We start from the raw sequence: 15853 nt of genomic DNA, 5'->3' as shown, positions 1-15853 counted from the left end.
GCTGTTAACAGGAAGATAAACAGAGCAGAAGAGGGAGGCGGAGGAAGAAGACAAACACTTTCTCGTTTAACATGGCAAAGGTGTGCCGTTAAGGAACGCTAACAAAAGCGAATGGACAAGCACCAAAGCAGGCATTCTTTCAGATAAACAGTCCGTCCTATTTGCAGCAAGAGAGAGAGAGAGAAAGACAGAGAGAAAGGCAAAGACCTTAGCACGCCGGTATGGCCACTCTGAAAATGTGGGGGAGGAATGTAGCTTAAAAAAGTAGTCACCATGGGTGTGCTCCCGGATCAGCAAGGTTTAATAAACGCTACGCATTTGTTTCTATCTATCTATCTATCTATCTATCTATCTATCTATCTATCTATCTATCTATCTATCTATCTATCTATCTATCTATCTATCTATCTATCTATCTATCTATCTATCTATCTATCTATCTATCTATCTATCTATCTATCTATCTATCTATCTATCTATCTATCTATCTATCTATCTATCTATCTATCTATCTATCTATCTATCTATCTATCTATCTATCCATCCATCCATCCATCCATCCATCCATCCATCCATCCATCCATCCATCCATCCATCCATCCATCCATCCATCCATCCATCCATCCATCCATCCATCCATCCATCCATCCATCCATCCATCCATCCATCCATCCATCTATCTATCTATCTATCTATCTATCTATCTATCTATCTATCTATCTATCTATCTATCTATCTATCTATCTATCTATCTATCTATCTATCTATCTATCTATCTATCTATCTATCTATCTATCTATCTATCTATCTATCTATCTATCTATCTATCTATCTATCTATCTATCTATCTATCTATCTATCTATCTATCTATCTATCTATCTATCTATCTATCTATCTATCTATCTATCTATCTATCTATCTATCTATCTATCTATCTATCTATCTATCTATCTATCTATCTATCTATCTATCTATCTATCTATCTATCTATCTATCTATCTATCTATCTATCTATCTATCTATCTATCTTGAACCTGCCGGCATTCTACCTGGCGATCAAGCATTGTACTATACAGAACCCTGTACAAGCGTTATGTCTGGGTAGCGCCAATTACGGTTGTGGAGTTGGCTATCTAATTTTGTATTAAACGCAATATGCATTACTTACGTGCACCTCTGATCGCAACTTGAGTCAGTATATCGTTGCGTTTGACTACACATATGCACATCATCACACCGTAGCAAGTACTTCGTGGCGACAAAACTACTGTGAAGCGATTGCCGACGTTAAACTATAGGGCCTTTACATGTCACTGTACTCGGTGTGCATGCTGGGTGCACAATATACCCGAACTTACTCAATTTACATAAAAACGTCAATTCACTTGCCTCAAAGCGAGAAACCATGCAGGCATATATGGGCTGCTGCACGCCGATTGCTTCGCACATATTGATTCCTACGATGTGTGTTTATTTGCATGATTTGAATTCACAGAACGTCAACCGAAAAGTGTTTGTCAAGTTCAACACGACTAGTGCGAAAGAACATTGTCGCAAGATAAGGTTTATACTAGTCTTTATAAACTTTTGTATCATGCTCAAATGAATTGTTAGTCAATAAATGTGCCTTCCTATACGTATTCTGACATTTACATGGAAGATATTTCTAACTTCTAAATAGGGTCCATCTATGAGGGTATCGCCAACATTAGAGTGATTGCGGAGGATACTGTCCCTGACGAGCCTTGTATTCACAACATCTGGTACAGGAAATCTCGGCACGGTATCAGCATACACTACGAGTGCGAAATATTCCATGAGCAGCTGCAAGATTAAACCATCTCTTCCCCATTTACGCAGCGGTATCGCCGCTTTCATGAACGTTACACTGATAAGAGGACAGCTGTACGGGCCAGAGTGCGATAAGGCGGCCTCACAATGATGCGCCGGCGGAGTTTTGAGTGGAGTTGATGCGCAGATGTTGCCCGGTCGTTGAGTGTTTCTCGTATCTGCTATACGAGGATACGATTCACACCTGGTAGCAGACTGTCACGTTCCCTTTCCGGTCTCTGAATAACAGAGCGCCGAGTTAGTTGGAGCGGGTTCATTCTAAAATACGGGGCATGCAAACGTAGAGAGAAGAAATCAAGGCACTCCAAACACCAACTAACAGTTAAAAATGCGCACTAAGGTGAAAAAGAAAGAAGGCACAAAAACTAATCAGCACAGCCCACGCAATAGTGAGCCTACCAATCCGGCATTTAATTTCATTTTTATGCAAGTTACCTGACGAATCTTCAGTTGTGGGGAAGCGTTTGTGGTGTCTTGACTCATTTCATTTGTCCCTGTTTGCCCGCCGTCCTTTAGAATGAATACTGGTCTCTGCACGCACATTGCCACAGTAAGAGGCACGATGTGTTATGCTGTATAGATGCTGAAGAGTACAACCTTTAGTGGTAAAAAATCACAGTATATCCACTGAGTGAATGATGATGAGTCGGGCGAAGCGTCGGTCCATTCGTGCGTCCGTTCGCGTGTCCATGCGTCCGTCTGTCCGCCCGTGCGTTCGCCCGTGCGTCTGTCCGTCAATCTGGCCATGTTTCCGGCCGTCTGTCTGTCTGTCCCTCCGTCCGTGCGTCCATCCGTCCGTCTAGTGAACACTTCAAGTACCGCCATCTCACATCTTTTCATCATATAGTCATCATATACAAGTACCGCCATCCGGCGGGCAATCTGAGGACTAAAGGAGAGGTGGCTACTACGACGACACGGTACAGACGACCTACAGCGTAAGGAGCTTCACCCCTAAAATATTAAATCGCTTCAGGGTCTTCTCACAGCCGCCATTGCCTGTCCCGTTCTCTAGTATCCTCTCGTCGTCCGTACCACCGAAGCACTCCGTACAGATGCTTCAGCGACACTTAAACATGTGGCCTCGTTGTTTATCACTGATTCGATTCCGATGGTTTGTTAAAAATTTTCTCAATCACCACTTACATCTGTCTGAAGTATTAAGCGATTTTTTGCCACCCACCTGCTGCCTTCTTCATTAACAGTACACTCTCAATCAGACATTTCTTGTCTGGTTTCCTGGCATTTAAACAGGACCTGATTAAGAATGTATACTCCAACAGTGAGGAATGGGACTTGCCCAATTTCTCTCGCACAAACTCGTTCGTGATGATGATATATTTTGTACAAACTGGTACACACCAAAGTTTTTACGGCTGGCTTAAACAGTATTGCTGTTGAAATATATTTTAGTTAATCAAACTACTTGGTGCTGTGATTGCTAATCAAGGCCCAAGTGAACCGGATTAATACGTCAATACTCGTTATTGACGGTTTGGCGTAAACACTTAGTGCACCGGCGCGTGAATGCCCTTGTACCTAGTAAAGCCGAGTTCCAATCAGCTGTGCTGCGCCACAGCCTTGCAGGACTTCATGGAAGCTACGCAAATGTTTTCGTAAGTACGAAAGGTGACGTATTTCTGCATAAAATCAACGGCGAAGATCGGCTTATCATTATTGTACCGCGAACATGGCAGGAAAGACAGCGTCATCTCTTTATGTTGCACAGAATTCTAATAAGTGTGGCAAACTTTAGGGAGCCACGCTGTCATATGCTGTCTGTCATAGTCGCTTTGCGTAACGCAGGCAAATCTAAATATAGCCTATTCAACAACATTGTCTGGGGTGCTACGTCCTAAAAGCATGATACGACTGTAGATATATGAGTGACGCCGTATATAGTGGACACTTATCTCCGGAAACATTGACCATTTGACGTGCACTGACATTGCACAGTATAGACGGGCCTATATATACTATTTTGCCTGCATCGAAATGCGACCGCCACGACCGGGATCGAACCGGGCACATTCGGGATAGCAGCCGATAAGCCTAGCGACTGTTCAACCGAAGCGGATATATAGCATATATACTTGTATAGCATATTCAGCACACGCTAGCACTAAAGAAAAGTCTTCTCCCTCTTGTTCTTCGAGCGCCTTGACGATTCTGCGGACATCACTACCATGGCCACGAAAACACGAAGACACAACCATGTTTAAAAATTGAAAGAGGAAAAAAGTAAAAAATAGGAAGAAAGAAAAAAGAAAATAATAAGAAGCAAAACAGAAATAAATAGAAATAAAGAGGGAAAAACTTTTAACGAAAACAACAAAGAACGAAAGCAAAGAGAGAACCGAAGAGAAACAAAGAAGGCTGTCCAGCTCCGCTCTTCCTTGAAGCTTGGCACCACTATAATAAGGTGAAGCTGCCTATAAATTTTTATCTTAAGCCCAAGTGTTCCATTATGCGGTAAATCAGCGAGGTCAATGATAAAAGAGCCACGGACATTTTTTACGTAGAAATGGGCCAATAGAAAAAATTCAGCCAGCTCAGCTTTGTGGACAAGAACCCACATTTTGGCGAAAATTAAAAGCCGAACATATAAAAACAAAACAAAACAAAAAGGCAGGAAACAAGCAGCACCGGAACATTGCGCGTGGCGTCGGCTCTTTAAGTTTACATTCCTTGAATTCCCACTCGCCAGCCCCTAAAGAAGAAACAAAACGGGGGGGGGGAGGGGGAGGGCTAACTTTTATTCACACTTGAATAAGGTCTGTCCTCCCAAAACAAAAAAAAGGAGCAATCATTGGCAGTTTTTAGCGGTTATCAGTGTACAATATAGTAAGCTACAGTCAGATGATTTCTTGTCCGCGGCGTAATGGACGCACAACATGGATTTAACGTGGCGGCTTAGGCGACGTCAAGACAGCGTAATCACCCGAAGATCACGACGTCACCTGAAAGTTACAAGGACTTTGTACATAAACAGCGAAGGAACAAAATGCGGTGTGCTAATGCCATAATGTGGCATCACAAAGTTCGCAATCCGCCATGCAACAACGTGGCTGTCACAGTGGCGTCCCTGTAAGCCATATGCACAGAACAACCAAACAGCATTTCAAAGTGAGGATGTTGAAAATGTCAGAAAACATTACAAAAACAACATGCATGGGATGTTTTGCTGCGCTGATTCAGACATAATAAAAAGAAATACGGCCATTTTCGACGCGTCGGTTGCACTGACATGCGATCTCTCAGATTTAGTGTATAGGCACGATGTGCGCCACCGTATCGCAGGCGGCCAAGTCATCAGATGTGCGCCGCTGCAACTTCCGACGCTGATAACGCGCACAGCTGGACGCCCTCGTCGACGGAGTCGCCGCTGTCGAAAGAATGGTCGCAGCACGCGCAGCTCGCGCATTTCGCAGTGGCTGGCACACTTCCGCCGCTGTGAATCGCCCCGTCTCTGTTCACTCGTTGGCCGTGAATGAGCGGAGATGCGTTGCAACAACGATCGAGCCATCCTGCCACCGGGCAATCGAAGGCACCGCTTTCGCGGCTGAATTGAATAGCTGATTGTCTTGAATGGTTCGCCATGGTAGCTGTTACGGTGCTCGGCTGCTCACCCGGAGGTCGCGGGTTCGATTCCGGTTGCGACGGTCTTATTTTGGTGGGGGGAGGGGGGGCGAAATGCGAGAGGCCCGTGCACTGTGATAATGCATAAGATGGTCGAAGTTTTAAGAACCGTCCACTACGGCGCCACTCATAACCACATCGTGAATTTGGAGCGTAAAGCCGCAGATATTATCAGAAACTTCTGGTTAAAAAAAATTTCTTTGCGAGAGCAAGCGTAGTCACGTATAGTATAGGGGTGGGAAAGAGAGAGCTGAAAGCGTAGATGCCTAGTCGAGCCAGGACCATCTGGATCCTCACCAGCTCTGCCGTAATCCAGCCTTGCGGTACTTAATGCAAACTGCGCTACCCCCCCCCCCCCCCGTCCTTAAGTTTCCCATTACTAAGAACAGCTCCTACTTTTTCTTTAAATTATTCTATTACCATTACGCAAATGCTCTTGCCCTACTGCCCGGTCAGATACGTAACCATACTAAAGTGTGTTTTGAACTATCTCAATGTGGAACAACAGACTAACCAACACGTCACAGAGTGTAGGAGCTAGGGCTATATAAAAAAATACTTTACACTCTTTCCTAGCACGGTGGCCTTCCATAAATGCAGAAAGCCTGTTCTAGGCCTGTAATAAATTTTACTGCAAGAATTTAGTACTGTCAGAAATTTTTTTATCATTTTCTAGCGATTCGCGAGAATTTGGGCGGATATTTTTCGCTGCTTGGCTGTTTTCCTCGAAACGCAACTGGTTACTTCAAAGGGGCATGAGAAGAGTGACAAAAAAAAAGTGATTGTTAGAGAAAAAGTAAACAATGCGTACAGGAGAATTACAATACATGTTAATAAGCACGCGTATGTGCTAGTTTCCAACATTAATTTACCAAAATGAGTAGCCCCAGACAAAACTGTTCTACAGTGAAGTTGATCCGATGCCAGTCATTCCTTATTCCGTGCATCGTATCGGCTTGTGACGCCTTGGTTCCTCGTGCTCCGTGCCATGCCTCGAAAGCGTAGAGATCGTCCAACTCGCAAGTGTTAGCCGGAAGACACACTTGGTTTCCACAACTCTTCTACCTATATATAGTCGTCGCACACAGCGGTATTTCTGGACCGAGGTTGCGGATATAGCAGTGGAGTTTGTACCCTACAAGCAGAGTTGCCAGTTGCGCTTAAAATAAGCAGATTCGGTTTTTTTTTCGCCAAATCAATCGTAGACTGTTCCAGTCACTTGCCACATTTTTTTCGTCTTATTTGCATTTCTCCAAGAAATGTAGTTATTTCAGTGATCACGTTCGCCGATAGCGCGTTTGTCAATGACTTGCAGTAGTTCAGTTTTGAAGCCTATAACATATGTTGGCGATGATTAACAAGTAACGTTTAATTATGCACTGGCAAGCGTGCATTCAACCGAGTGGAGACCACCCAAATGTTAACATTGAAGCTAGGGACACCAACCAACGTATTCATTATAACTTAAAACTTCTCTATACTTTAATATCAGGAAAACCCGACGCTTCGGGTTCCATTCGGACCCTTCTTCATTAGTGACTGTGAGACGCAAGAGAGCATTATAGTTTATACCACCTTCTCTTCAAGAGCTTTCACAGTAACACCTACAGAAGAAGGGTCTGAGTTGGATCTGAAACATAGGGTTAAAACAAGTTATTCAATTTATTACGTTGGTTGGGGTCCCCTTTCCGATGTTATTTGCTTCCCAACCAGACAGAAGACTGCCAGAGCTTCACCGTTAAATGAAATTTTGCTTTCGTTCAGAGCTGCGCATACTTTCGCTGTATCAAATAAGTAGCGTAGTCTTTTCAACTTCCCTTCGCATTTCAGTGACATTTTTTCTTATATTTGAAATTATTTTCCAGAACAGGAGAGAGAAAGATAGAGAAAACTTTAGCCAATTATCCTACGGACGACTATCCTAGCCCTGCAAGGGTGTAGGGTCATCGCGGTGTGATCACACATCACATCGGCGTGAAAATTCATTAAAATTTCACTTCATCGCGAAAGTCACACCGCTTTTTTTGGAGGCTTTTTTTGTGACGACTTCTTGCTCGATAGCATCTGGCAACCCTGCCTACACGCCAGTTTATATATAAGGCGGACGTGCGAAGTGCCGGCGAAGACGGCAGTCAGGAAGGCTCGCTTGTCGTCCCCGAGTGGCGCGCTAAGCGATGGCTATAATGAGCTTCCTGCCTCTTCCCTAGCCGGGCTTCCGCAAGTGCGTTATCTGGCGGTTGTGGCAGTGCGGCCTTTGACACCCCGTGTCTTCCTTCTCTTGTTGATTCCGAGCAGCAGCAGCAGTGATGGGTAAGAGGAACGTGTTTCGGTGCAGCATGGGTGTTCTTGGATTGCGAATGCGTGCACGTCTTTTTCTCTTTAGTGTCATACTTTTACATTCATTCAGCTTGGTCTTCGGCAGGGCCCACTTTTTTTTTTCGTTGAATCGCTCACGCGTGGCATAGTCAAACACTATGGGTGAACAAAACATATTGAGCCCGGTTTCGACCATGCAGCACGAACTCGTCTTCTGTCCCTGCCGAAACGCCAGGCTGAAGTTTTTGTTTTTTGTTATTACACGTTTCTGCGCATCGTTTTCGCTTTGCTTCGCATAACCCGGGGCGTTTATTCAGTGTGGTAATCTCAATTCCTTGCAGATCCTGCAAGGAATCATTCGTTAAAAACGTTGCCATTAAAAATACAGTTTGAATATTTCTTATACAGAATATTTCTAAAAAAAAACATTTGGTTCCAGGACTCCAACAGATCGATATTGATCTCAAAATAAATAAAACTAAAATATGATCCAAATTCGAAATATATTTCTTGTGTCTCGACCATGTTTCACGACGTAGTGACCACCTGGTATTGCTCGCAAAAACAAAGCCTAGACCATTCACGCCTGTGCAGCTCACAAACAAAAAAAGTCACAGAAAAAATGCTGGGTGAGGACAGTCATCTGAGGGTCGCGGGTCGCATCCCTGGCTAAGATGATTGTGGGAGGTTTAAGGATAAAATCATCATCATTCGCTAGTTCGAGCGACTTCCTTCATTTTATTAGCTCTTAGAAACAACGCTGTTGTTTCCGTTTTTAGCGCGTTATTATGGGGAGGTGCGAGACGGCCTTGGTCGTAGACGGATACTAACGGGGGAACACGCAAGAGGGGCATGTGGGACGAGATAGAAATAATCCCAGAAATGATCAAATATCGGGTAAGCCATCATGTCAGTGTTGGCAGGTTAGAAATTCTACAGTGTGGGACTCCCACGACTTCTACTTATCTTCAGCCTTACTATCAGCCTTATATTCACTTATGCTTTTACTCACGTCTTCTTTCGCGTCCTCCAAAGATCTACCATTCATGCACCACCTCAGTATTATTGATCAGAAGCGCGAATTTGTGGAGGGGTGAATGCTGTGACGTCACCCCGAAATCATTTTCATGGAAGTTATGGATAAAAATGTCTCGTGTGAGTGACGCATGTTTTAAAAGATCTACTTACTGAATTGAAAACACACAACTCGCACACGTAGATACAAAATCTAAAGGCATATTGTAACGTAACAATTATGTGGGATATTGGCGTTTAAGAGCCTTGAGGTCAGAATAAAAAAAAGCTGATTTCACATTAACAGAGTTGACTCACTATGACTGAGTTCAAGCTGTGAGTCTGGGTCTGAGAGAGTTCGAGTGAATACTGTGCTCGGGAGTTTGTGTCCGAGTGAGACCAGTTGGAAAAATTCTCAAGTAACGAGTTCAAGTGAGTGCAAATGAGGAAGATTTTGGGAAGGTTCTCTTCAGTGTCGAAGAAGTCAGTTATCAGTTTTGCTACGCCGTTCATTTTCCCGGTAAATCTGTCGTTGCCCGTTGTTTCCCGCTTCTGAGACACCATCCAATCCGAACGCGTGAATTCGCTACTTCCTAAGCACGACCGAGTCTGATCGGTTTTTTATAGGACGGATTGTACAGCGAAAAAAATGGAGCTCATACTTCTGCAACACTCAGGAGCTGCTAAGTAAAACGGCTGATGTCAACAGACCGCACAGACACGACGGATTACACAAGAACTATACAGAAAAGCCAGAACTACAGGAGCAAATACCCCCCCAAGTTTGGCAACCGACTTGTACGACGCCAAACAAAACTTTGCCAGAATCTCAGTGAGAGTGAGCTCCCAGAGCAAAATATGTTTTTTGAGTGAGTCCGAGGAAGATATGATTTGTTTGGCTGATCGGTCCTTCCGCCAGAGCCGCTAATAATGAGGATTACTGAATCCTGAGCCAGCAGCAGCGCATCGATGAGAGGGGCGTTTTCTTCCCGTCGTCGCTGGTGAGGATGGGAGTGAGATTCTGCCGCACAGTGCCTGTCCACACTCACACACTCGTCTGATCGCACCGGAAAGAAAAGATGCCAATTACGGAGCGCCGTCCGCCACCGATAAGGACGCATCCGGAGCCCCCGCTGTCTCGTCGCGACGGCGGTCACCGATACTTCGAGTGGCCACATATAGCAGTGGCAGTTTTCGATGCTTTCGCACGGTGTTAGGGAGCAATGGGGAATTTCGGCTTTCGCAAAAAAAAAAGTTTTTTTTTTGCTTGCCTATTTAAGCTATAAATAAGCAACTATACGCCCAGTGTCGCTTACGAGCTCCTGGTGCAAAATATCGGAACATGTCATTTTCAAGGCCATAATTTACTCACCTAGAAACGAATGAGTGCCTTTACAAGCATGAACGTGGTTTTAGGACAGGTCTTTCAACTACAACCCAACTAGCTGAATCACCTCCCGACATAGCCAATGCAATTAAGCAGAACAGTCAATTATATGCCGTCTTTTTAGACTTTTTCAAAGCGTTTGACGTTGTCCCACACAAGGATTTCATGACAAAACTATCAGCCTTTGGTATTGATGATAAATGAGGAGCCTGAATTAATGGTTTTTTTAACCAAACAAATACAGAGCGTAACAATCGACAATCATCTATCGCAACCGCTTGACGTTTACTCTGGAGTACCTCAGGAATCGGTTCTTGCCCCACTTTTGTTTTTAATGTTTATTAATAACATCCAACTTTCTGTAAATAACCCTGTTCAAGTGCGACTATTCGCAGACGACTGTGTCGTGTACACACTTGTACACAACTCAGACGATCAAGTTAGACTGAACAATTCATTACAAATGATTTATTTCTGGTGCAATTCTTGGGTCATGAAATTAAACACAACCAAAAATCATTTCATTTCTTTCACAAATAAGACAAACCCCCTTGACTTTACATATACCATAGGAAACACAACTATAGGAAAAAGCGACCAAGTAAAATACTTAGGAATTGCTCTCTCATAAAACCTCAACTGGGAACCACACGTTTCAGCGACATGTCGTAAAGCAGAGAGGAAACAGTCTTTTCTGAGGAGAAAAATGCGCACTGCACCACAACACCTTAAATTTAATGCCTACAAAACACTTATTAGACCATGTTTATAGTACGCCGGTCTCATCTGGAGCCCACATCAAAAGCACCTCATCAATAAAACATAAAGAATACAAAAATTGGCAATTAAATTTGTATATTCAGACTTCTCGAGGGAATCCAGTTCTGCAGGCTTGCTCGCAAGGGTAAACTTAAAACCTCTTTCGCAACGCAGAATTATCCCGCGACTAAAATTTGTTTACCGAAATTCCGCACATCACGATCTCATTACCTGCTAGACCCGCCTAACCACTCATTGCGACTGAACCATTCTGAAACAATGCACTAACCTTTCAGTCATGTTAACGCTCACAAACATTCCCCTTTTCCGTCAGCTATCCACCATTGGAAGAGACTAGATAACAATATTGTGTGCTGTAACACCATTCAATTATTTATGAACTTAATACAGTGTGTTCAATTTGAATTATGGGCTGTTGACATTGTATCGTTTGCCTTGTTATCCCGTTATGTATTTTTTCTATGTTTACTATGCGTTTTCTTGTTTCCATTCCTGCATGGGCCGTGAAAAGCCTGCAGTATGTTCAAATAGAAAATCATAAAAATACTTCCAATATCATCATTACATTACAGCGAGTAGAAGAACCACTTCTTTGAAATGACACTCCTGAATGACATAGTAAAGGTTGCTCTTTTAAGGCGAAGACATCATTCCGTTTAGATGATCTGTTCGGTACGAGCTATCGCTCATCCTATCAATGTCAACGAAGAGTTCTAGAGGCCAAACCACCGCCTTGACACAAGACTCCATGTAACCAGATTATTGGATCTTGTCATTATGTTTTGCACTATCGTGGTCGAGTGAAATCCGAACAGTGGCAAGAATTCGTGATTGCGTAGTGCGTGCCGCCCAGTTATCACCGTCAGCCGCGCATATGAGCAGTACAGCCAAAGCAGCGGCGCGCGCCTGTCTATGATGACGTCTTGAGGCCGTGCACAATACCCTCTCCCCCCGCCGCGACGGTCTATAGTGGCTAAGGTACTTGTCTGCTGACCCGCAGATCGTGGGATTGAATCCCGGCTGTGGCGGCTGCATTTTCGATTGAGGCGAAAATGCTGTAGGCCCGTGCGCTCGGATTTGGTTGTACGTTGAAAAAAAAAAACAACATCAGGTGGTCGAAATTCCCGGCTCCACTACGGCATCTTTCATAATAATATGGTAGTTTTGGGATGTTCAACCCCACATATCATATTGATTATATACATGTATTTTCCCTTTGCTTCTCTCTCTGTCTTTTTGCCTACCCACCCAAATTAAGTGCATTTTGGCCAGGCAGAGTAGCATTTGACGGGGAGGGGGATGGAGACATGGGGAAGACTAGGGAGTGCATAGCCAGCCCCCAAGCATTGACATTACAAGGAGGGGCGCGAGAGGAGGGTGAAAAGTCAGCCCCATTTAGTGACATGGTAGGAAGGCGGGTGCTGCAACGAACCGTCCCCCCGTCCCCCTACAGGAGAACCCTACGCATGTTCATGACCATGAAACTGCGATCAAAGCCAAATCAAACGTAGCAAGGTTGACTCCTCTCATGCTTTGCACAAGAAAGATCTTGTGAAAACACACACACACACACGCACGCACACACACACACACACACATACACACACACACACACACACACGCACGCACACACACACACACACACACACACACACACACACACACACACACACACACACACACACACACACACACACACATGTGCGTGTTACCCAGCGGTTTCCATATACTGCTGTGAGTGACCCACCCCCCTCCATCGTTTCTACACCTTAACTGTTACTTCTCTTCTTGAAAGGTCTTCATGTGATCCGCCTACAACTGATTCTATTAGTAGTATTAAAAGCACCACTATTTCTCAATAAAAAGAAAAAAAGAAGCTCGTCTGAATGCTGCAGCTGTCTGAATGGTCAATGCTTCGCCGCATGACTATTCTGTCAGCGGTGAAGAGACATTTAAGTTCTTTCTCTAAGAATAACGGGTAAAATGCAACTCGGGACATATCCATGTGTGCGGAGGAGGGTGTTGCAAAAAGAATCAATGGGATGGAGATGAAACAGAAGATATTCGGAGGTTCATTGTTAAAAAAATATTAGGCAAGAGAAGGTTGCACTTCCTTATAGGAAAATCGCATATCGGCGTCGCAAAGGAGGATACGCATAGTTTCAGTTAAAGATTTAGCTTTCTGCTTATACTTAACACTACTTTCAAGTCCCAGTGGTGAAGCATACGTAGTGGTGGACGACCTGACATGGCGGAAGTTTTCTTATTGATATTTCTAGTACCGTGCCGCAACATACTCGTTGGAACTCAGCAGTCGTAATTTTAACGGAAAGAAAAAGTCAATTTATTATGCCGAAGATTGTGGTAAAAGGTACTTGTTATATGGCTTAATACACATGCGATCCTAACTTTTAGGATGGCCTGAAGCTGATAAGCTGTCATATTGAAGTTTCATGTTCAAATGAAGTGAAAAAAAAATTTGCCTACCTAACTGGTATGTCATTACACCAGGTTCATGGTAGAAGGTCTTTATTCTCAAGACGCACAATGGCCGGCTCAACAGAGTTACAGAAGAAAATAACATGCACACTAATACTCTGGACAGCATATCGCAGCCAGCGGTAACTTGTGAGCACGCAAATGAATTACGTGGCTGACATCACAGTATAGTAACCAACCGTTGTTATTCCAGAGACGCCTATTGAAGGGTTCTTCTAAAAAGAGACCATTAAACTGAAGAGCGTTCCATCTGATGCTTAATATGTATCAGTCCAAGTTATGAAGCAATATTTTGTAAAGCTTTATCTATTTGGCGAGGCCAAGTGATGTCAGTGGCAGCATATGACCGCGGTCTCTTGCAGAAAACTGCAGAAGGGGAGGAGCGCAGCGGAAAACATGCGAATGACACGTCTAGTGAGCACAGCAAGAAAAATGGGCGAGTTCGCCATGTGAAGTACATAACGTTCTCGAATAACATTGTGTGCTATCATCGCAGCTGACGTATACTGTCTTCTGATATACAAATGCTGTCTTGATCAAAAAACGCGCTCTTTATAGGCTAGATGAATGCTGGAACTCCAGCGTGCCAGCAGATTGAGCACTCGGAGGAGCAAACGAGCATCCCAAAGACAGCACTTGCGCAACGTCTCTCGCATACCATCGAAGCAGGAAAGACGGCACCGCACTATTGGCTTTCTGCCATTTTGTCACTTTGAGCGTAGATGTACATACGCGAACGCTGTGCCGAAGCTCCTTTATTGTGCGAGATTAAATAACGCTATAGGATCAGGGTAAGGAATACTGCCGAGTCAAGTAGGCCTTCAAGACTCAACGGGCGTCCGTTCTATATAGTGTGTGACTGTCTGCACATGCGTGGGTTATTAAAGTGTTCGGAGCCACAATATCATATTACTGGAAAATGAAAACATACTACTTGTTATGGCTAATGCAATTATTTTACAGACAAAAGTAAATATAGCCAATGATGCAGTCTGTACCTCGATCACCGCGAGTAGCATTTAAAGTAAAATGTAGAACACACGTCTATTTTCTTTTTGCACCTCGAAGTTCAATTCCAAGCTATGGGCTTGCAGTATTACGTTACTCAATGGACAACGAGTCAACCATAGCAAAGAGAAAAAGTACAAGAAAGTAAGAAAGACAAACTCTTCACAATGGGAGAGTGATGCCTGGCTTGGCGAGCAGGTTGCCCAGTTTGGCAACTTAGTGACCATCGCAACTGGAGTGCGCAATAATTAAACATGAATGTGACAACACTCGCACTGCGTTAGCTCATGTGTGTGTTTCACGCTGCTGAAGTAGAGGTGGTGAGTTCGATTCTGGTGGCGGGGGCCACATTACCTTGGGAGGGGGGGGGGAGCAAGAATGCTTGTGCATATATATCTATCAGCCATTATAAACTATATTGCTATCTGGGAAAAGATTACTAAGGAGTCCTGCACTATACAACATGCTTCACTTATCGTCGGTTTGGCACGTAAGGTTCTATAGACTTGAGTTCACAAAAAAGAACTGGGTGGCTTTTTGAGGACATTAACCCAGTATCAAGGCATCGATCACGGTGAAAGGTTGTATGTAAAGTAATGGTATTATAGAATGCACAACATTTTAACATTAAAAGGTTTTGAAGGGAAATCGACGAAGATGTACTACATTCCTGAAAAAATGGTACATCAATAACAAAGCTGACCGAAAAAAAAAAGACATCGACACACGTTCACGAAGAAAAAAATACACACATAAGGAAAATGGCGCTTCGACAGTGTTGTTAGAAAGCCAGCCCGGTCAGGTACCCAGCTGGCAAAGTAAAGCAGGGGAAAAGAAGAAGAAGGATGCGTATGGAAACAATGAAGATTGGATATTGCGTGAAAGCAGAGCTACGTGCCCCGGCTCCACTCAGTAGTATAGCCAGGGCGGCTAGCTTTCCGATCAAGATCTCTATAGCGACGCTGCGGACCATCGGAATTGGCCGCGTAATAAATGTCCGCGCAGTGTCCTTTCACGCTGCGAGGCCCCGGATGGCGTCGGGGTGAAAAGCGTCTCCCCTGTGAAGGCCGTTGAGAGGGCCGTTATAGCCCCGTTTTGGGAACAAAAAAATGGGCTCTGCTCGAAACAAGGAGGCACACGGCGTGGTCACGCAGGAAATGGACAACCCTTTTTGGAGAGATAAGCGCGGGGGCTGGTCACGTGGCCACCCTCGCCCTCCGTCAGCGCTGACAGCGCCATTGTCTGCTGACCGACCGCCGCGCGGTCCCGAGGGTTCATTTATCGGCGGCGGCCAATTTATCGCCTCATTTATCGGCGTCCGCTGACAGACTCAATGGGGGCGGCCCGGGGCACACAAA

At 44.3% G+C, this 15853-nt stretch overlaps 1 protein-coding gene and 1 long non-coding RNA gene across 4 annotated transcripts in view; one reads left to right on the top strand and one right to left on the bottom strand.

Moving 5' to 3' along the window:
• Positions 1-15853, bottom strand: part of LOC142803587 (uncharacterized) — a 254867-nt gene that overhangs the window by 53514 nt on the left and 185500 nt on the right. The window lies entirely within an intron of this gene.
• The window catches only part of LOC119163950 (uncharacterized), a 185723-nt gene that overhangs the window by 8392 nt on the left and 161478 nt on the right, over positions 1-15853 (top strand). Inside the window, exon 1 of one of the 2 annotated variants that reach the window (XM_075888847.1) lies at positions 7565-7801. The exons of the other annotated variant lie outside the window; for it this stretch is intronic. Coding sequence (XP_075744962.1) covers positions 7798-7801 — 4 coding nt within the window. The 5' untranslated portion in view covers positions 7565-7797. Of the gene's footprint in view, positions 1-7564; positions 7802-15853 lie in introns of those variants that run through there. 2 annotated transcript variants of the gene reach the window in all.

The sequence above is a fragment of the Rhipicephalus microplus genome, chromosome 3 (genome assembly GCF_043290135.1).
Source record: "Rhipicephalus microplus isolate Deutch F79 chromosome 3, USDA_Rmic, whole genome shotgun sequence".
Classification (NCBI taxonomy): Eukaryota; Metazoa; Arthropoda; class Arachnida; order Ixodida; family Ixodidae; genus Rhipicephalus; species Rhipicephalus microplus.
This window is presented reverse-complemented; position numbering and strand designations above follow the sequence as displayed.